Source organism: Chionomys nivalis, chromosome 13 (assembly GCF_950005125.1).
Source record: "Chionomys nivalis chromosome 13, mChiNiv1.1, whole genome shotgun sequence".
NCBI classification, from domain to species: Eukaryota; Metazoa; Chordata; class Mammalia; order Rodentia; family Cricetidae; genus Chionomys; species Chionomys nivalis.
In genome coordinates, this window is record NC_080098.1 from 25,266,518 (window position 1) to 25,289,493 (window position 22,976).

The 22,976-nt window shown below is 40.5% G+C and overlaps 1 protein-coding gene across 2 annotated transcripts in view; it reads right to left on the bottom strand.

Annotated features, from left to right (window-relative positions):
• The window catches only part of Taf3 (TATA-box binding protein associated factor 3), a 148,124-nt gene that overhangs the window by 26,490 nt on the left and 98,658 nt on the right, over positions 1-22,976 (bottom strand). For both annotated transcript variants that reach the window (XM_057788053.1, XM_057788054.1), the window contains 2 exons: positions 12,068-13,881; positions 1,454-1,536 (listed from right to left, as the gene is read on the bottom strand). In XM_057788053.1, coding sequence (XP_057644036.1) covers positions 1,454-1,536; positions 12,068-13,881 — 1,897 coding nt within the window. The remainder of the gene's footprint in view (positions 1-1,453; positions 1,537-12,067; positions 13,882-22,976) is intronic.

Sequence of the window (22,976 nt, forward strand, 5' to 3'; positions counted from 1 at the left end):
GCCGTGCTGTGAAAGGCTCTGTCCTAGAGATGGCAAGGCTGCTGCACTCTGAACTCACAGGGGTGTGGTCATCTACACAGAACATTCCAGTCACTACTCCAGCCTGATGAGGAGGGGCTCACTAGGCCCGCCCTGAGCTGAGGAGCTACTGTCAGTTGATGGTTGCAGTGGGGTGGGAGAAGGAGTCTTTTTTTGGGGGGGGTATGGCAGCCAGTTGCTCTGGCCTCTGAGGATGGCCACACACACAGTGTGTGCAAGCAGCAGGAACTGGACTCTGGGTTACTTACACAAAACAAAACAAAAGAGGACATGAAGGTGGGAGGCTTGGAGAGTGGGTTCTATAAAGTGTGTAAGGAATTGGGTTGTATATGATCAAATTGCATTGTATATATGTATTAAGTTATCAAAGAATAAATAAAATTAAGTAAAAATTTCAATAAAAAAGCGAAATTCCTAGTTTTTGTGCCTTGAGCTACGGTACTGCTACTTAGCCCAGTCTGGCTTTGAATTCTTGACTATCATGCTTCATTCTCCCATACGCTTGAACTACAGACATGGACCACTATGCCCAGTACACATCTGTTCCTTACTTAATAAATTCCTAAGTCTTCTTCTCGCTTTTATGCGGAATCTGAGTGGAAACTGAAAGCCTTCTGCTTTCTCTCTAATAACTGTTTGCAAAGCAAACTGCTCCACTTTCACATTTACTGGGGAAAAAATAATAAGTTATACTCATGAATTTCATTGAAACGCCACACACAGTGTGCTCTTCAAATCAAGTGTTTCAACATGGCTTGCTAGAGAGACTAATATTTCATAATGCGTCAGGAGCCTATGAGAATACTGTAGGTCTTAACACTTCCTTAAAGGATGAACAAGAGAAAACAATTCCCTTAAAGAAAAATGGGTCTCTGCAGGTACCCATACATATGTGGTGTATATACATACAGGCAAAATATGCCTACACATAAAATGTAAAAACTATATTAAAAAAGAAAGGTTACCCGATAAGTTGATTTGTTAAAATTCAGACAAACAGTCAACAATGACTGACATTCCTCATTTTCTCTTAGACCACCTGAATCTGCAGGCTCTGCCAGAGACAGATGATGTGTTCTTGAGACGCCCGGCACTGTATTCATGTGGGGGAAATGCAGCACTTCACCCACTCACTACACGACCTCTTATTTCCCAGGTAGTCAGGACCTCAGATACTGTTCAGTAACACTGCCATATATTCACCTTGCAGAAAGAGAAGACAGTGTGGGGAGAGCATAGAACCCTGTATGCCAAGCAAAGGAAAAAAGCTTTTACCTGGAAGAAGAAACCAATAAAAATTAGCAAGCTGTTCCTGGTCCAGACTCTGTTCATACCTGGACGTCTGGCAGAGTCCTAATCTATTAGGACAGCACAGAGAACGTAGGTCTCACCAATTCCCAATGCTCATACTTACATCTTGTCTTGGCCAGCACCAACTCGCAGAGTCAATCTGGGGATAACTGAACTTGGGGGTGGAATGATAGGCTCCACTTTTATCTGCAAAAATTAGTACATTAGTTAAAAAAATTCTTCCTAAAATATTTCCTATCTCTTCTACTTCCCCACCCCACAAACCTAATAAACACATTTGAAATACTAGATAAAAAGACATGGTTGTGTATGTGTGTTGTGTGTAGATGTGAGTGTGGGAGGCCAGAGGTAGAAACAGGTGTCTTCCTCAACCATTCTCTGAGCTTTTTGAAGACAATACTCTCAATGAAGTGGAAACTCATCCATTAGGATAGGGAGGGCTGTCCAGTGAGATTCAGGGGTCCAAGTGCCTCTCTCTTGACTCCTATCAGTGTTGGGACTATACAAGTGCACACTACTGGTCCTTTGCTTTTACCTGTGCTCTGGGCATCAAACTCAGGTCATTATCCTTGTACTGTATCAACTAAACATTTGTCTCAGCCCCTGTCCAGGTTTTGTCTGTTTGTTTGCTTTGTTTTGTTTTTTGAGACAGGGTTTCTCTGTGCAACAGTCTTGGCTGTCCTGGAACTCTGTAGACCAGGCTGGCTTCGAACTCAGAGATCCGCCTGTCTCTGCATCCAGAGTGCTGGGATTAAACGCCTATGCTACCACTGCCTGGCTCAGTCCATGTTTTCTTAACAACTGAAGGCTAACATAATGTAGTCTATGAACTTTATATCACATTAATATGACAGTTGTTTCTGGCTTATTGGTTTGTGTTATTTCTTTAGCTTTATTGTACTGTTTTACACACATATACAACACAGGGATATCGCAGCATCTGATGGAATATTTATGTAACCACTAGAGTTTACTTACTTTTAAAGGCTTATTTATTTTTATTTTATATGCGTGAACATTTTGCATGCATGTGTGTTTGTGTGCCACATGTGTGCTGGTGCCTGTGGAGGTCAGAAGGGGACATCAGATCTCCTGGAACTGCAGTTACAGACAGTTTTGAGCTGCCTTGTAGGTGCTAAAAAACAAACCTGGGTCCTCTGGAAGAGCAGCCAGTGCTTTTAACCACTGAGCAGTCTTTCCAGCCCTATAACTTCTAGACAGAACATAACAAAAAAGGCTTACCATGAGATCTTCCTTATACAACATGCATTTATAGGCTTTGATGAATGCAAAATGCACTGTAAGTTTGTTTTATTATATCTGAAGTCTGAGTAAACTTACTTAGAGCACTATGTAATTCTATTTTGGGCTCAATTAAAAAAAAGACTTGAAACCCATATGTGTATGTGTCACAATTTCTATGATGACTATTGAAAATAAGTTTAGGACTTCAAAAACATTGAGCTACTAGTCACAAAGAAAATATACAAATTTAATATGATATTGCAAGGTCTCTTGACAATTAGGTTATTTATTTATTTATTTATTTATTTTTTGAGCCTGTCCTGCAACCCACTCTGTAGACCAGGCTGGCTTAGAACTCAGAGATCTGCCTACCTCTGCTTTCCAAGTGCTGGTATTAAAGGCGTGTGCCACTACTACCTGGTTGACAGTTAATATCTTACCGTATAATAAATATTTTGAATAAACAACCAACCCAACTTTCTGTAGTCCCAAATTCTTATCTACATCAGAGTTTTTTTCTTAATTTTTAAAAAATATTTATTATGTATACAATATTCTGTCTGTGTATATGCCTGCAGGCCAGAAGAGGGCACCAGACCCCATTACAGAAGGTTGTAAGCCACCATGTGGTTGCTGGGAATTGAACTCAGGACCTTTGGAAGAGCAGGCAGTGCTCTTAACCTCTAAGCTATCTCTCCAGCCCCTACATCAGAGTTTTTCAACGGTGATGGGACAGGTAATTTTTGGCAGTTCTTTGTCATTTCGGAATGGCCCAAGCACTGACAGATGTTTCACTTGTCTTGGAATACTGCAAGCTTGTATGTCATTGTTAACCGTGACAATTATCTACATACACTGATTTACATATTCAAAGCCCAAGAATGAAGCAATAATGAAAACATGTGGTGGGCTGTAGGGTAATATATAAAGTATTATTCAATGCATTTTATCATGTGGTTATTTGATATGGATTTTATCACTACTTTCTCATACACACACACACACACACACACACACACACACACTCCTCTCTACCTAAAGTCCATTTACAAACCTATCATCACATAAGTCTGTCTGACTACCTCTTGAACACTGCCTGGCACGTAGTGCATGCTCAGTAAACATCTGTTGAATTAGTCTAAACATAGCGTCAACTTCCATCTCTCATTTACTGCATTACTCTTCCAGAATCAGTCCAAATCCAGCCTCTGGAGCACTAAATGACAGAAAGGGATGTTTAGAAAACTTTGACTTCATGGATACCTTTAACACTATTAGTTTATTTGGACTCCCAGCTCATTCAAACACCACTGAAACCATGTCTGTTTTGTTTAGTGTTGTTTCTCAATGTCTATCACTGTGGCGTAAACGCTAAAGAAACACTAGCCAGGCAGTGGTGGCGCATGCCTTTAATCCCAGCGCTTGGAAAGTAGAGGCAGGTGGATCTCTGTGAGTTAGAGGCCAGCATGGTCTACAAGAGGCTCCAAAGCGGGGCTGGAGAGATGGCTCAGAGGTTAAGAGCACTGACTGCTCTTCCAGAGGTCCTGAGTTCAATTCCCAGCAACCACATGGTGGCTCACAGCCATCTATAATGAGATCTGGTGCCCTCTTCTGGCAAGCATACATGGAAAAAATGTTGCATACATAATAAATAAATGAATAAATGAATGAATGAATGAATGAATGAATGAATAAGGCTCCAAAGCAACAGAGAAACCCTGTCTCAAAAAACCAAAACAGCAATTCCAAACTATCATTTCTTTTAAAACCCTGCCATGATTTCTTTATTGTTTTTGATTAACAAAAAAGTAAAAATATTAATGCCTGAGGCAGGTAAAATCTTTAGATTACCTAAAAATGTACAAACTTCTTTGTGCCCAAGAATGAAGTCCATCTCTTTTAGGCTTTTTAAGAACCTTCTCCCTTCCTTAGCATAATTTACAGAACATCAAGCCTCTTGACTCTATTAGTTATTCTCATTAAACTTTTAAATGTGCTAAGTTCTTATCTTGAAAAAAATTATCTTCCCTTCATCCTCTAGCTAACAACCTTATGTGTTTTTCAGTGTTTAACTTGCATCTTGTTATTCTCTTTATTGTCTCTGTGTCTTCAATTTTTTATTCATTATTTTAGAGACAGGGTCTCACTATGTTTCTCTGGCCGGCACAGAACTTGCAACAGACACTAGGTTGGCCTTGAACTCACAGAGATCTGCTTAGCTGTGCTTCCCAAGTCCCAAGTGCTGGAATAACAGACCATTTGGCAAAGCTATTATTTTAAAAACAAGCCGGGCGGTGGTGGCGCATGCATTTAATTCCAGTACTCGGGAGGCAGAGGCAGGCAGATCTCTGTGAGTTCGAGACCAGCCTGGTCTACAAGAGCTAGTTCCAGGACAGGCTCCAAAGCTACAGAGAAATCCTGTCTCGAAGAAAGAAAGAAAGAAAAAAAAAAAAAAAACCAACACAAAGTTGTTTCCCCCACCTTTAAAAAAAAAAAGTCTGCTAGTGAAGTTAGTAAAACTTTTATACACTGCACTGTGTTTGGCTCGTTTCTTTTCTATATGATAACTGTAACAGACTTGTCCAGCATTTTAAGGAATCTCTCTCTCTCTCTCTCTCTCTCTCTCTCTCTCTCTCTCTCTCTCTCTCTCTCTCACACACACACACACACACACACACACACACACACACACACATCATCCACACTGTAGGTATGGAGGGCAGACTCTCCCCAAATAACGACCACTTTGAAACAATGCAACGTTTGCTCAGGGTTGCAAAATTAGTAAATAAATCGTGTAAACCCAAGGTTCCTGACACAAAATCACCTCTGGTTCTAGAATATAGTTCCTTGTCTCTTGGATACTCTTTGGGTCCCGGTATTATGCACATTCTGAATGGAGCTGTTTACTTTCTTTATTAAAGTATCTTATGATAACTGATAAATACCTGCATCCTTGCTAGGGTTAGTTGTATGGTATTTTTTTCTTTATGGTAGGCCAGTGACTTTATATAAATTTGAAAATAACTTTGGTTTACCTTCGTTTATTCAACTAAATAGCTATTTTTTTGTTGCTGTCTTGAATGATCTGACAGGTACTGTGAACCAGAAGGTGGGCTATTTATGACTACTCTAAAAGAAGTTAACTGAAGCAGGCATAGTGGCACACGCTTTTAATCCCAGAGCCAGGGAGGCAGAGTGGGTCTCTGCAAATTCAAGGCCTACAGTCAGGATAGTCAGGGATACAAAACAAAAGCAAACAAACAAACAAACAAAGGTAAATGGTAGGTAAAAAGTAAGCAAAGAAAAACAAGGATACAAGTCATATTCAAAATAGTATGAATGTGTCTGGAAGGCAACAGGTATTCCATTAACTGAATGAACTAATGAACAATTTTGCTACCTCAGCTCAAAGTTCATCCGTAATCACAATATTCTCAACATGGCCTCTGCTAGCAAAAGAGGGAAGTACTAAGTACACTCTGAAGCCGACATGAACCAGGGCTATCTCTGGCAGCTAGGACAAATGGAGCTCTACACATAAACTACTCAAACGCTTTAATTTTAGTCAAAAAGTTAAGTCATGTTTATCTTGAAAAACTGGAAATACAGAGAAAAGGGAGTGAGACCATTTTGCTCAAAGGTCTAACATGGATGCTAATACTATAAAGAAAAAATAATTTCTAAATAAGACTTTCTTTCTCCCTGAATTTTTATGCTAATTCTATTTGAATGTTTATCAAATAAAAGCAAAGGTAATAACTACAAATTAAAAACAATTTCTCTCCTTAACTTTCATGGAAACAACAAACCAATGATAATAATAACTAGTCAATCACTTAAAAATATGACAAATGTCATCTTTTAATGGCACAAAGCACATCCTGGGGCCAGGAGGAGCTTTTAAGGGTTAAAATAAAAGAACAGCACTTTGGAGTAATGCTGCGAATTGGGGCGAGCAGAAGAGCATTTACAGTGGATTACTAAGCTTCCCAATTCACCAAAGAGGTAAAGTCCAGCAATATAAGACTTCTTTGTAGCTAACTAAAAATACATTGTCAGTGGATTTGTCCAGTTTTATGTATAAGCAATACTCCGTTCACCTGAGCTCACACTAGTAGTCATATAAGCCCCTTATTGCCATGTGCTGATTTTTTTTTTTTAAACTAATCTTCAAGGATTTAGCTTCTTTGCCACATACCTCAGGGCACCAACTGATAAAGCCCTAACTCTCCATTTTTCCAGGACACCAGCAGTGCGGCCTTGCAAAAAATGAAAATCGCTCAAGAGATTTAAAGGGGAAATTTATTTTTAAAATCCTGACTTGAAGCAAAGAGGTGGATTTTTAAAAAGCTTATCTCTAAAGAATCAGTTTAAATTTAAATTCTATCTTGGAACCCTTTCATGCATCCTAGCTTTAAAGTTTATCTTTTGACAGGGACTTTCTACAAAGGTAATGGGCACCTTTGTCAATTTAATCTGTCCAAGTTTATTTATTTATTTTTTAAATGTTAAATTCCTTTCATTAAAAAAAAAAAAAGCACAGAACCTTACCATCTATATGCACTAGCTTGCGTAAATGAAGCTAGCAGGTACTAGCTTCGATGTCCCCCTGTGCAGGTATGTTAGAGAACCCCAGCACACTCCCAATGGAAAGCTACATGGAACCACTTTGCACTCTGGATGCTCAATGATGGCTGGTAACCCCTCTGTTGTCCATCTTAGCAACTGAGCTCTTTATGTGAGTTCCTTTTTGAAACAGGCTAACAAAATGCCTATGAGCTATTTGAACCACTGGGAAGACAGCACAGAGGCTTGGCTACTGTTGAGTAGGGGGTGTCCAGTGTGAACAGCAAGCCTGATTCCTGTCTGAGCCCTTGCAGCGCATTCACGGGTGCCTGGGATGCAGCCTGCAGTAGCTGTCTACAAATTTAAACACATTCATCTGAATGTTTATGTTCTGGCCTCATGGAAGAGGCTGTGATGAGAAACAGGGAGGGAACATTTGCCTCCCCCCCCCCATTTTACTGTAATTTATTTACTGCAATGCCTTCATTTCACTAGTTATGACAGGCAATGAGAGAAGACTAAAAATATGCCGCTTTAAATTAGAAAGGAAGAAAGAAGAAATTCTTTTGCTGAAGGAACAAAAAAGTAAGACTATGATTCTCTATAGTATTGAATTCAACCAATGGTGATTTGGGGACAGATACTAAAGGACTTGAGGACAGATTAAAGTGTTTACTAAAGTCATCAGGTTCTGAGGTCATCCCTGTCCTGTTTTTAAAAACATGGTTAAATAGGAGCTCATAAGGTTTCTTCAAGGTCTGACACTTTATCAGCCCAGAGGCTACCCTACTCCTGATCCTCAGCCCCTTTTACCCTTCTTGTTCATTACTGTGTCCTAGTAGCATTACTGTGTCCAGACATGCCAGAATGGGGAGTGACCAGCCTGAGCAGGCTGCCGTCAGTCTTCTCTCACTGCTGCTGTGTGTCACTCAAACATTTCGGAGTACGATTTTCTCAACTACAAAATCAGCATGGCAATATCAAACCCACAGCGCAGTTTGTAGAATAAATCGTGGAATGGCCTGACACACAAGTACACTCTCAATGAGAGTGCTAACACTGCTCCTATCTAGGCCAGCCCATTCATAAATAGCCAGTGTTAGCTCAAATAAAACAACAGGTCAGCCAGAAGGTCAAAGTTGGGCATGTACTTTATAAAGTCTGTAAGTCTACCAGCATAAACAATCTTTTTTTTTTCCCCTTAGAGACAGGGTTTCTCTTTAACTTTGGAGTCTGTCCTGGAACTAGCTCCTGTAGATCACGCTGGCCTCGAACTCACAGAGATCCACCTGCCTCTGCCTCCTGAGTGCTGGGATTAAAGGCGTGCGCCACCACTGCCCGGCCTATAAACAAATTTTTATTATCCATGTATTATCATTATTAGTTATTTGAAAGACAATTCTAAACTATCATCTGTATATTAAATAAAAAACTAGTGTTTACTCAGTGTTTCTATGAAGGTGGCTTTCATGGTGGATACTCTTTCAGAAGGTATGAAACAAACATTGTTTTCTTTGTTTGTTTTGAGACAAGGTCTCATGTATGCCAGTTTGGCTTCGAATAGCTGTGAAAACGAGGTTGACCCTCAGTCTCTAATCCTCCTGCCTCTACTTACCAATTGCTAAGATTAAAGACCTGGGCTGCGATGCCTGACTTACGCAGTGTTGGAGATTAAATCCAGAGCTCTGAATACTAAGCAATCATTCTAAAGTAAGCTACACCTCCAGCATCCCCCAAACTGTTTTTAAACAGAAGCAAAGGGTTGGAGTGATGCTGTCTTTTTCTAAAATGTATCGTGAGGCAGGGACAGAGGGAAAGAAACAAAGGTCACAAAAAGTAGGAGAGGATCACAATAGCTAGGCAGTGGTGGGGTTGGGACATTTACCAGATAACCGCCAAAGGCCCTTTGGGTCTAAGTTGGGTCTGTTTATCTCCAGATAATGCTGTCCTTTTGGAGTGACATTCTACATCAAGACTATATTCAAATAAGCAGGCATTGAAATGCATAGTCAAAGACTATGGAACCAAGCTGTGAAAAACTTTCCAAATAGGGAGAACAAATGTGGGGAGCATTTACATTTACTGAGTTCCAGGTGGGGTTGGGGGGGGGCACAGAGCACATAAGGAAGTTAGAGAACAGTTTGTGGGAGTTGGTTCTTTCTTTCTTTCAACAATGTGAATCCTGGGGATTGAATCAAGGCTGCCAGACTTGGTGACAAACACATTACCTGCTGAGTGATCTTGTCAGTTCAAGTATGTCCAAAGAAAAACTTTCACATTGATTTATTTTGCACATATGTATGTGGGAGTCCACAAGTGCTACGGTATACATGTGGAGGAGGTCAGCCTGTGGAAAGTAGCGTCTCTCCTTTTATCATGTGGATTCTGAGGATCAAAATCGGTTTGCCAGCAATTGCCTCTACCTACTGAACCATCTTGTTGAATCATCTAGTTTGCTTTACTACCTTTTTCTGACGATATGTAAGAAACTCTGCAGGCTATGTGTAGCCCCATTTCGGGTGTGGTTTTGCAGAAACTTGGGCGTGAAATGAAGAGATGCTTTGGTGCTTACACTAGCCTTCAATCTTCACTCCTATCAATGCCTTCCACAAGAGATACTACCCCTTGCCTTTCTACTGCTACAAAAACCAAGCTGCAAAAGAATACTAGGAGAAGAAAGGATATCTGTAAGTCTACAGTAGCTGACTCTGATACATTAACAGCTTGGCTGGCTTGGCCCAATGAAGTTGCAAACTCTAAGTTTCTACACTTTTATAGGGTAATTCAAAATGGATATTATTATTCCTCTAATTATCCTTGTTTACACAGATAACATTTACTACTTATAATGCCAGATATGTTCCTATACACATTTTAGACATCATTCTTATTTAATTTTCATATAAGCAATATGCCCAATTTCACAAAAGCCAAGATTTTAACTTAGGTCTAACTCTACAATTCAATTACTTATTTGCAAAATTCCTGTAAGATAAGTGACTCTGAATTTTTATATTTTGTCATTTCTCTGATCTTTAACCTATCAAAAATAACAGAAGGCTTGAACCCATCTATTAGGTGATAGTCTGTCTAGCTACTGGTAAGTGGGTCTCTGAGGGTTCTGTTTGTTTTTCCCCAGTGTTAGGTAGATCCTGAGCAAAGACATGGCCTATTATTATCAACTTCATCTGTTGGGGCCTTCATTCAGATTCATAATGGCTGCTCAAACACTGCCACTGACTTCCCAAAGTCAAAGTGGTGCTAAATATAATGGCTCTATGTCAGACTGGCTGGGAGTTCAACTGCTGTTACTCTAGGTGCGTGACACAATAATGACTAATTACTGTCAGACAATTATCTCTAAAACACTCCAGAATGCGAAGACTGACTGTGCAATAAGGGACACTCTTGTGGATATGTGATCCTCACCTGGGATAGGCCCTCTCCTAGGCTGCCTCTTGTTCATGAATGTTGATAATACCCGCTGGATCTGCGTCATAGGTGTATCAAGAGGAAGAAAAATGTGTGGAAGTGCTTTAAAACTTGACAAGTACCATGTTAAAATAATATAGTATTAAAAGGATAACATAGCTGTAAAGACAGAAATAAGATATGCTGGAGAGATGGCTCAGTGGTCAAGAATACCCATACTGACTGCTTTTTCAGAGGAACTGAGTTTGGTTCCCAGCACCCAGGTTGGCTTACAAACATCTTTAGCTCCAGGGAATCTAATACCCTCTTCTCGTCTCCATGGATACCTGCATGTACATACACAAACACATGCAGACAGACAGACATCTTGTAAAAAGAGAGGACTTAGTGTGCTGTGTCTCATTAACTTGCCAATGTCCAATTACTGACATTTCTTTACTCATAGCAAAAGCAAGGGGTCTAAACAAATTAATAGAATTAGACAGAAAAATGTGGCTGTTGTTAGTCAAGTTAGCTTTTTCAGGTAAGTTTGAAGATAAAGACATTGTAACATTATTGGTACTGTATTTGCTATAGGTAGAAAAGTAGTTATTAAATGGAAAGAAGTTACTGGGCATTATTTTGCAGCCAAGTGCAAACAGAGATGATCATGTGTAGGTAGGAGTCTCTTAAGCTCTACAGATGGTCCTGAGTGTTGAGTGAATGTTTGCAACAATCTCAAGACCAAGAAGAGCAGAGCTGTCTGAGCAGAAGCTATATCCTGTATCCACAGGACACAGCTTTCAGCTCCTATGAAACATCCCCGTTGTTTATATGGACTCTGCAAATCTGATCTCCTCATTTGACAGACTGGATCTCTGTATGCAGAGTTACTTTTACCTGCTGACTGGTCCACCAGATCAGCAGAGAAAGAGTTTCAACATTAATATGGGAAATGGCAGGACTAAAAGAAGCTGCTCAAGTCCTAGATGCAGCCTCCACCTTAAGTAATGCCAAAGTGGCTCTCCTAAAGGAGACAAAGACCATTAGCCCTCTGCAGGCCTTCCTGTCCTTTTATAGAAGGAACATGGGTTTACGTATCTCAGGAAAATAGATGCTTTTGGGTACCCAAGAATTGGTATAAGATATTATATAGTAGACTTGATACTGAACAAAAATAATATTCACTTTAGGATTAGTGCACGTGTGTGTGTGGTGTGTGTGTGTGTGTGTGTTTTAACTGCTAGAGATCAGTTTAGTGAATACGGAGTTTATAACTTGTGATTAGATTCTTCCTAATCTATGCATTTTTAGCATCCGATGTGTGTGGGGCTTAGTTATAAAACTAATGATCTTTGTGATAGAATTACATACTATCACTTAACTGCCCCTAAATTTATAGCCAAACCACAGATATAACTCCTGGCTTAGTTTACCTGCGTTTTGCACTAGGACCTTGTTCAGACAGTGCCAAAAATGATAGCCAGCTTACTTTTTCATGCTTGTGTTTCTCCTTCTCTTTCTCTCTCTTCTCTCTCTCCCTTTTCTCTTTCTCCCTCTCCCTCTCTTTCTTCTCCTTTTCCTTCTCCTTTTCTTTCTTCTTCTTCTTTTCCTTTTTGTCCTTTTTTCTTTCTTTCTCCTTGGGCTTCTCCCTTTCCTCAAACAGCTTTTCTGGGAGCATTGGTGACAAGGCAGGCAGCATGGACGGCGCTACCCTCACTGCAGCGGAAGGACTGAACAAAGGCAGTGCCATTTCTTTCGGGGGTAACACCAACTGCATTGGAGGGGGCTTTATCTTGTCTTCTCTGCTTCTTTCTTTAACCTTTTCCCTTTCTCTCTTATCTTTATCTCGTTTGCCTCGTTCTCGGTCTTTCTTCTTGTCCTTATGCTTCTCTTTTTCCTTCCTCACAATCCCATCTTTCAATCGCACTTTTGGATCAATGTCTTCAAATTCTCTGATTTTAAACTTATAGGGATCGGAATCTTCATCTTTCATAAACTCCTTCCATGGGTACCTGACCTCCTTGGCAGCTTCCTTTTCCTTCTCCCTCTCTCTCATTTTATCCTTCTCTTTGCTTCTTTCTTTGTTTCTCTCCTTTTCCCTCTCCCTATCTTTTTGCTTTTCTTTCTTTTTCAATTTAGTCTTCAGTTCTTTTTTCAACTTTTTCTTTACGTCTACAGATGAAGGTAGCTTGGCTTTCTCCTCATAACTTTTGTGCAGAAGTTCGGGAGTGGGAGGAGAAATGGAGGGAGAAGAGATATACGAGAAGGTGGGAGGCAAGTTAGAAGGGGCTCCTAGTTTTGCTTTCCGTACCACCTCATCAATCGAGGCATCCATTGTCCATGAGTTATCGGAACTTGAAGTTCCACCAGAAAGAGGCAGAGGAGTAGACCCGGACTTGGTGAAGTTATTGGAAGAAGTGGAAGCTTTTGGAGTGGTGCACTCTGAACCTGAAATCCTCTTAGGACTTGTAAAAGTGTCTACTTCAGATTCCGATCCAGAAGAAAACTCAAAAGGATCTGGTTCCCGCTCTGCACAGGCGCGTGCGATCACAGCATCGATGGAATCATCGATGGTTTTGTCTGTCACCACAGCCTTCTTCGGCTGCATTTCCATGTTCAGTTTCCCAATTTCTGGGGGAGTCTGTGTTGGCTTTATAGGGATGGTTTCCTTAACAGTTTTTTCAACCACCATAGCTGAAGGGGTTCTATTTGGTGTTTCAGGTCTGGCAGGGGGTTGGGGTACAGGAGTTATAATCTTGGGGCTCTTAGACCGTCCAGGTGATTTCTTTTCTTTGGGGATGGTTTTTGGTGACCGAATAGGACTTCCAAGCCGTGCTGGTGATAGGGTAGTTTTGGGAGATTTAGTCTTCTGTCCTGGAGAGCTAGCTTTAGTCTTTGTTTTTGGTGTGAATGACTTTGTTTCTAATGGCTTTGCAGTTGGTAGTTGTGACTTTGCAAATGGAGCCAGCATTGGGGGCTCTGGTGATGAAGGGGCCAGATCTGTACTATCCTGGACATGCACAGGAGAAAGCATTGGTGGGATCTTCTGTGGATTTATTGAACTGAGAGGTTCTCGTGCTTCCAACAGAACATCCAGGGAATCCCCTTTGGTGCTCAGGAGTCTTGGGCGCTTCATGGTGGGCATTTCTTCCACCTCAGGACTGTCCAGTGGCCTCTTACCCAAGAAATTCTCATCATTGATGACTTCCTCCTCCTCCTCCATTTCATCATCTTCTTCCAAGGGCACCTGCATGGCTTCTGCTGATGTGCCCCCATCAGTGGGCACCTGCTCCTCTTCTTCCTCTGGTAATAGAAGAAAAGGGCATTGTTAGAATGGAGCAGAGAGTAACAAACACTACTTCTTTGATGGAAGAAATGGAGTCTACAGGGCGTCCTCCTGGGTCTTCCCACCCTGGGCTTATCATTCTTTTAGAAGTAGCAACAGGAAGACCAGCTTCCTAAATTCATTTCCTAATCTGAAAGAATACTGACTATTTCTATAGTCTTCTCATGCTTTCTCCAATACCCCTATACCCCTCAAAAACAGAGATCAGTTTTCATGACTGCTAATCTCAGAAATGATGGAAAGGCATACTCTTAAAAGACTTGTGTGTGCATGCATCTTTATATGTGTATACATGTGTATACTTGTGTGTGGAGGCCAGAGGTTGACATAGGTGTCTCTGTCAGTTGATTTCCACACTACTCTCTGAGACAGTGTCTCTAACCAAATATGGATATTACACATCCAGGGAGACATGGGTTATGGTAGATTGCCTTCAGGTCCTTATACTTTTGTGGGAAGCATTTTATTAAGACATATTCCCAGCCTTTTGGGGGAAAAAAACAACTGTGTAATAAATTTTAGTTCTTTGTACACAACTCTCGTCATAGGTATACTCCTTGGAGGGCTGCATGGTGCAATGTAACCCATTTGGCTCAGACATCTGAAACTGTGCTTTAGCTAGAGTTCTGTCCCAGCGGAGTGAGGGGTCTTAGGCAATTTCAACCTCCTTGAGCCTGTTTCCTGACTTTCAGAAGGAGCTGATGCACTTGTCCCGCAAATTTGCCTGAGTTGAGTTCTTATAAGATCAGATTATATATTTTTGTGCATATTAACTAAGTATATAAAACATGATGATAAAGGCAAACTATAGGGTCAATTTATAGCCTAAAGCAGTACGTTGTATAGCATATAGGAAAATAATTAGCACTACAGACAAAGTGTTATAGGATTTCAAAGCAGAAGAGGGCAACTTGCTGTCAATAGGGAAGACTTCAAGAATGATGCAGTGATTAGAACATTGCCAGGAGTACCACAGTACAGGAAGAACAGTTAGTTGGCAAAGAGGAGGACTTAAGACACAGGAAGTACGTAAGAGTCATGGACTATTGCGTCTGTAAAGTGAAAAGTAAAATGGGAACAAAAGAATGTTGAGTAAAGTTATATTCACATCACAGAAGTCAGAAGACACCTGCTACTATAGACTGGAATATGTGTAAGATTATCCTGACAGGTACACACGATGAATAGACTGTGGAGTGACAGACACCAAAAGAAGAGGACATATGTAGTTAAGACGGAAGAAGAGACTAGACTAGAAAGAAGTAAGCAAATAGGAAGCAGGAGAGATAAATGAATTCTTAAGACAGTGAACAGACTGCTGCAGGCTCAGGTATGAGCTGAAGGGTTCAAACACAAATCCAAGGCTTCATGGACTAATCAGTGCCATCATTCCTTCATTAACAGAAAGAAGAATGAAGCCTTGGGGGAACCTTTAGCCAGTAGTGTCGACTGAGCAAATAAAAGAATACTGAAGTCCCAAAAACCAGACCTGGATGCAAGAGGCTTCTGTTGATAACTAGAAAAACAATGGATGAGTGGGATGAAATATGAAGGGCTGATTCAGAATTTTGAGGACTGCTTCTATGTGAAGACAAAAGGAACAATGAAATACATGAATGATCTGGTGTCAAAGAGCTCAAAGGATCAAGAGGTTCTGAAAAGAAAGTTTAAGGCAAGAGACAGAGCTCAGTGGGTAAAGATGTTTGCCAGTGAGACTGATATGAGCTAGAGTCTTGGGGTCCACATGGTGGAAGGAAAGAACTCATGTCATGGGTCATCCTCCCATCTCCACATGCATATTGTGGTGCACACACACATATAAACAAATGAGTCAAGTGGTGGTGGCACACCCCTGTAATCCCAGGACTCAGGAGGCAGACACAGGTGGATCTCTGAAGTTTCAGTCCAGCCTGGTCTACAGGGTAAGTTCCAGGACAGCCAGGACTGTTACACAGAGAAACCCTGTCTCAAAAAACAAAATCAAACAAACAAAAACCCCAAATGAAAAAAACATTTAAAGGTTTTTGTTTTAACAAAAGGAAGCCCAGTGAATAGAGTCAATGGTTGTCAAGAGGTCAGTGAGAATGAAGGCAAGTCAGGCTACAAAAGCATTCAGGGCTGAGTGAGTGAGGCAATACAGCGGAAGTACTCTAGAAACTATAAAGACACACAATTTCACACAATTATTGCTACACTTGACAAACTCATTGTCATCTCTCCAGTAGCCATGGCAAAAACATGGGAGTCTTTTCAGACCTTTTTTTCCCCCACTTTCCTTCCTATCTCAACTTCTGAGTACATCGCCTTTGGGTTTACTCATATAAAAAGACAGCCAAGAGTATTTCCTTCCTGGTCCTTCAAATTAAGGTTTGCTGTGCCAGACTTTCAATGTTTGGAGCATCTAAACATTGCCATTCCTTCTTTTACTTACAAAAATGTCAGGACAGATTTCAAATGTGCTAAATTACTAGGAGGTAGACCTGTGAAGAACCAGAAAGAAGATCGCTTAGGATAGTTTCCAAGGGAATGAAAGTTTTAGAGCATTTATTAGTGGGCTGGAGATGTAGCTCTGTTGGTAGAATTCTTTCTTAGTATACGTGAAGACCTGAATTGGATCCCCAGAGATGCATAAACCAGCAATGGACAGTGGGTACCTGGGAAAAAGGGAGGTGCAATGACAGTCAAACCAACTGGAACCCATTCTACCTTTAGAATTACACACCTGTAATTCTAGCATTTGCGAGGTGGAGGGAGGAGGGTCAGAAACAGGGCCTATTGGAAGGTCTTTAAATCATGGAAGGGTACCCTCTAGGGGAATGTGGATTCTGGTCTCTTTATTTTCTGCCTTTGTTTCCTGGGTCATGACGCCAGCAGGTTTGCTCTTCTGTGTGCTCCCCCCATGATGTATTGCTCTGAGCAGGCTGAAAGCAAGAGTCAACCAATCAAGAGAAACCTCCAAAATCGTGAGCCACAAAAAGCTTCTCTTTATATGTCCATCATCTTGGCATTTGCTACAGTGATGGAAAAATGACAGACACATCTGGCATGCTTTTGCAGTAGCAGTGAAAAAGAAAATAGTACGAAACAATACGGATGACTGAGGACAAAATCTCTTAAATCACACAAAAGGAAAAAAATACAATCAGCAGCAATGTCCATCTTTTTAAAATCACAAATGTTGATGGGGGCAGGACAGTACAAACTTCACTGGGATTTTTCTCATTGACAGCATAAATAATCCACACTCCCTACATTTCTCTGAGGATTAATGAAAAAAACATGCTTCCTTAGCAAACTTCTCAAACAAAACCAAAACAAGGCAATAAGGTCTGAATACACCGCAAGGATTTGAGGATGTTAATTCTAAGCTATGATAAATATTGACTTAGAACAAAATATCGTTTTAACTAGAACAGTAAATGCCTTTAAAGAAACACAGTAATCTAAAAAGCTAGTACACATTAGGAAAAAGAGGAAATTGTTTGCACATGGCATGAAAGCTTTTTATCTCATTAACTACACAAATGCATGCCACTTTAACTTCAGTGGCGTGTTCTCAAACCAGGCAGAAAACACACTTCTATTTTTAAACTTTAACTAAAAGGACAATAAAATGCTACCCACATATATTTCTAGCCACTTCATTATGTCTTTGGATAAAGGTTGCATCTTTAAAATGTTGCTGTGAAATATTCTTATGACAGTGACGTTAACAAAAGAAGAGAGCCTACTTTTAGGGTCAGGAAGATTGAGAAGATGACACATAACTGAAACAACCTGAAGGAATGGTGAGGGCTCGATGGGTCTGAACAGAGGGTATTGCTAAGAAGGCTGGGTTCAGGGGAGGGGGGGTCTGGACAGATGACCAGTAAGCGGGAGATGGACAGTGGGTGCCTGGGAAAAAAGGAGGTGCAGTGACAGTCAAACCAACTGGAACCCATTTCAACATTCTAACCTTTAGTCTGAGGTTAAAAAAAAATTAATAACATCTATACCGTGGCATATAATATTTTTAAACTGTCCTGTCTATAACCAAAATCAGAACCCTTAAAACACAACATGTATAAATGAGCTTGTATATTTTTTTTAAAAATCTACTTACTTAAAAAATACTAGCAAAGACAAGACAATTAGGCAATGACAATTCATAGAGCACAGCCAATCAATGACATGATAAATTAGCAGTAGTGAAGATGTGTTCTAAATACCTACATACACTGACCTGTAAAAAAAGCCTCATTCCACTAACATTCTGCACAATAAAAAACTAGAATGCGATATAAGCAAGCCAACCTGAAATGACACCTAGCATTATAAATGGCCTAATCTATATGTTAATACTGTTGTATCACATAACTGCAGCAAGACTAAGATAACAATATGACTTTAGGGTTTCTATGGCTACATCCTGGCTAACGGGCCTGAAAGGGCTGGCTGCTGACACCACACAAGCATTCCAAGTGCTTCTTTTTGGTTATTTATGATATGATTTATGATAATGACAACATCTCTTATTTTCTTTCCTCCTAAGATACAATAAATTGCTATCGTTAATCACCCTTCTCCGTTCAACTAGGATTACAATAGCATAATAGGTCCAGCTATGGTAATACTGTGGATTTTTACAAGAAATAAATATAAGCAGATCTCTTCAGACAATGTCAGTATCTCTAATATTTCAATCACCTTCCTTTAAGTCATTCAGAATAAATTTTGCTACAACTAAGAGCCCATATCCAGAATATAACCCTTGGTGTGAATCAAGCACCACACACTCACAATTCACCATTGTCACGATTTTCTTAAATTTGTCATACAGGAAGGCTGCCCACAGGGCAGTTTTTCCAAAACCAACAATGGCAGTCGCTTCTTCCCTGAATTGATAGAGCCTATCTTACTGCTGTTCCTCAGCCCTACAAGACAAACTAGTTGTTTGCCTATCAGAAAGCAAACTAGTAGAGAAAGAATAAGCACCCTGCCGTCACACAGACATGGGTCAAAGCCTCCACCTGTCACTGGTTGTGCAGTTGCCTCATCTTTCTGAAGTACTTACTTTTCTGACAGTGTTCAAGGAAAGCAGCACCTATGCAGCTTCTGAGTAACAGTAAGACAAAGTACATAAAAAACAAAACCAGATGGCCCTCTGGAGGCTGGCCCTCTTGCCTGCCTGCCGGATGGCAAGAACAGCAGAGCCAAAGCATCAGACATGGAAGGGAGGCCACAGATCACCAGTGACCACAACTATGTGAATTGGCCTAGCCATGTCCAGCAAATTGAACGGTTGAGCCAACCCAGCTTAAGTGTCAAATTAAAACACTTTGAGAAATGGCGTTTCTGTTTTAATACACTAAATTCTCAGGTTCAGTTCAGCAACATTTTAACTATGTATTCACATGTACGTGCACAATCAACTGTCATTACTTCACCATTTGCGGCAAATACTGTTCTTAAGGAAAATATAGAATTAAGTTCCTGTGACTCTCTGGTCATGTTTTCATCAAATGATCAATGTATAGTCTTGTCTATGTATCTGCCTTCCTTCCCTTTCCTCTTCCCTCTTCTCTTTCCTGCTGGATGGAACTTAATGCCATCCTTCTTCCTCGGGCCCCTGAGTGATTGCATACATAAGCACAGTCAGCTATGTGCAATCCTGTTTAACAACACTTGATTTAATATATATTGATGACTAACACTGAAACCTTGGTTAACACACGTAACTTATTCTATCTACACATATTTTCTGTAAGGTATATCTCAGTCTTTTGTGCTTAAGGGCAGTAGGCAGCATACAGAACTCTGTTAGGGGCCATAAGGTTTTGCACAGAACACGGAAAGAGCACTTGTTCCATGAGAACAGACAGGAAGGCCAATAGCAGCTTAGAAACCGGAGTGACAGGTAAGTCAATTTTTAAAATTAATCAATTATTTTATTTGTATGGGTGTTTTGATAGCCTGTATGCCTGTGCCTTAATGCCCACAGAAGCCAGAAGAAGATGTCAGACCCTCAACACTGGAGCTATAAATGGTTGTGAGCACCCACATAGGTGTTGGCAATCAATTCTGGGTCCTCTAAGAGAGTAGCCAGTGTTCTTAGTCGCTGCTGAGCCATCTCTTCAGTCCCATAAGTCAATTTTGTTTTTTGTTTTTGTTTGTTGCCATCTTGCATGTACTCAAATTATCTTGGGAATGACATGAGTATTCTGGGACTAAAAGTGCCTATAATGAATAGGCAAATCCAGTAAAACAGAATTCATAAGTACAGATCAGTTGTTTGCTATATGAATATGACTTCATTTTCACCAAGCACATATATGGACTACTGATTTAAAGTAAGGTATCTTACTCAAAAGTAATTGTATTTCCTATAAGCACTTCATGGCAAGAAAAAATAGCATGCTTGATACAATTTTTCTGTTGCTATGATAAAGCAATTCTAACAAAAGCACCTGTAAGGAAAAAGGCTTTATTTTAGTTTACAGTTCTAGGGTCCAGTCATGATGCGGGGAGTCAGAGCATCTGCAGCTTGATACAGCTGGTCACCAGGACACGGTCACAAGAAGAAGGTAATGAATGTAAGCATGCTAGTGATCAGCTCTCTCTTCCACTCTTACCCAGTCCAGGATCCTCTGCTTGGGGATGGTACCATCCATACAGGGTGGGTCATCCTGTTTTAATGAACACAATCAAGATAGTCCCCTACAGGCGTGTCTAGAAACCAGCCTGTTAGGTGACTGTAGGTTTTACCTAGCTGAAAATTAAAACTAACCACCACACACTTAATCGTGACATACCTGACTTAGATGTTTCTCCAAATTGAAACTGGGATACATTTTAGATTAAGTCACAGAATAGTCATATACAGAGCACTCTGCTCAAACCACATGACAATCCTCCCCCTCCCGCCAAGTTTCTAGAACATGGTGAGGCCTTTCATGTTGTTTTTCTCCTGAAAGAACACTCTTTTCTCAGTTGAGCCTGCTTCTCTCCCACTCTGCAAAGCTCAAGCTTAGCATTGTGTTTACAGTGTACTTCCTAGTCATCCTATGACTCTGGAGAAACAATTATGCCTGTCTGATCATTAATGCCTTTTTTGCCTCTTTTTCCAACTAAGACTCAGAGAAACAGGAACAAAGTCACCGTCAGCTGTTAACCATGGTAAGAATTAAAAATGGTCCCAATTGATGTTGGTCTAACTTATTTTTCCACCTTACAAGGACTCACAACTGCTAAGTGTTCAGGAGAAGCCACACTTTGGGTTTTGAGACTTGATCTTTCCCAAGCAAGTAATCTTTGCTAAGAGGCTTCTGCTATTTAAAAGCAAGTCTACCAATGCAAGGCTCTGATCTCAAAGATTTACTAGGAAAGCAGAGGCAACAAATAAACACCAAGGATCATTCACCGTGATTAGGAGCTAAGATGTCAATAAAATAGGGCAACGCCTGTGGAGAGGGACAGGCTGGTGAGAGGATTACCAAAGAAGTGATGCCAAAGCTGTCACCAGACAGAGAGAAATGTGACCCTGGGTGATGCTTGCACAGACATGCTAGGGAAGAAAGAGAGGGAGAAAGTCATGTTGTGGTGTCAGCTTTGGCGGGGCCTATGTAGAAGAGAAGGGGCCTGCCCAAATTACCCAGAAAGTATGACTGAGCCACAAGGAGCCACTGGTCAGCATCTGGAGTGCAGTGGGACTGGAAGAAGGGAAATGAGCAGGGAGGAGGGCAGAAGAAGTGGAAAGCAGATCTTCAAGTGCTCGCTTCTCAATGAACAAGGGAAACTATTAGAAAAGACACCTACCCATGTGACAGTTTCAGCAGAGGAGCTCAAGATAACTGGTCAGATTGAACAACCACAGCAAGCAGGAGAACATTATTACACGATGTGACACAGACACAGACTCACTAAGCAAGCATGAGGAGCAAGCAACTACCACAACGTGAGGCAAGAGACCTACAGTCCTATTATTATTATTATTATTATTATTATTATTATTATTATTATTATTGTTTTTTTCGAGACAGGATTTCTCTATAGCTTTGGAGCCTGTCCTGAAATTAGCTCTTGTAGACCAGGCTGGCCTCAAACTCACAGAGATCCATTTGCCTCTGCCTCCTGAGTGCTGGGATTAAAGGTGTGCGCCACCACTGCCCAGTACTGCAGTTCTCTTAAGCTAGAGGCTGGAGGCCAGGGCACCTGACAATCCCCTTGGCAAGAGGCAATTTATCTCAGGGACTAAGCCTCATCACTAAAACCATAGCAGCATCGATGCTTCCTGCCACTATATATTGTCACCCACACGTGTCCGTCCTGCTACTGAGCCAAACACTGTCTCAATGACCTTGATAAAATTTGGAGAAAAACAAAAACAAAAAAAACCCCCAACAACTCAAGACCTGGGGCTTTAAAGCTATTTTAGAATTAACTCTGAATAATTGTCTCACAATATGAGTTTCTTGATTAATTGCTTAAGATAAGGTCTCCTTGCCTCTGTAGCCTCCAGTGGCTCCCTCTAGTTCCCATAATCACTTTTGTCTCATTCTTCTAAGCCCTGGAAGGCTAAGAGAAAAATCAGAGATATACCAATTCCATCACTCGAGGATTAGCTGAAAGATAACCCTCAGAATTCCATCTCTGACCACTACGTGAGTGATTATTCAGTAACTACCACACATCTGAGAGACACACTTATTATTCTCATCCTGATTCAGAAGAAAAAGTTATAAACACTATATCCTTTAATATTGCAAATTGGGATGCAGGTTACATGAGGAAAATGAGCAATATATATATATATGTATATATATATACATATATATATATATATATATTGCTGCATTTTGCTTTTCTGATTCTTTTGGCAAACAGAAAGTAAAAGCTAAAATGAGAATAATTAGTCTTTTGAAGGTATTACTAACTAGAAAATTAGGACTCTATTTTTGACTAGATTTATGTCTTACAAAGCAAATCTCTGCATAATTTAATAGAAAATTGGCAGGAATAGGTCTTCCATCAAATTTCAACAAAATTAGCATTCAGCTCTCTGAAATTCTAGCAG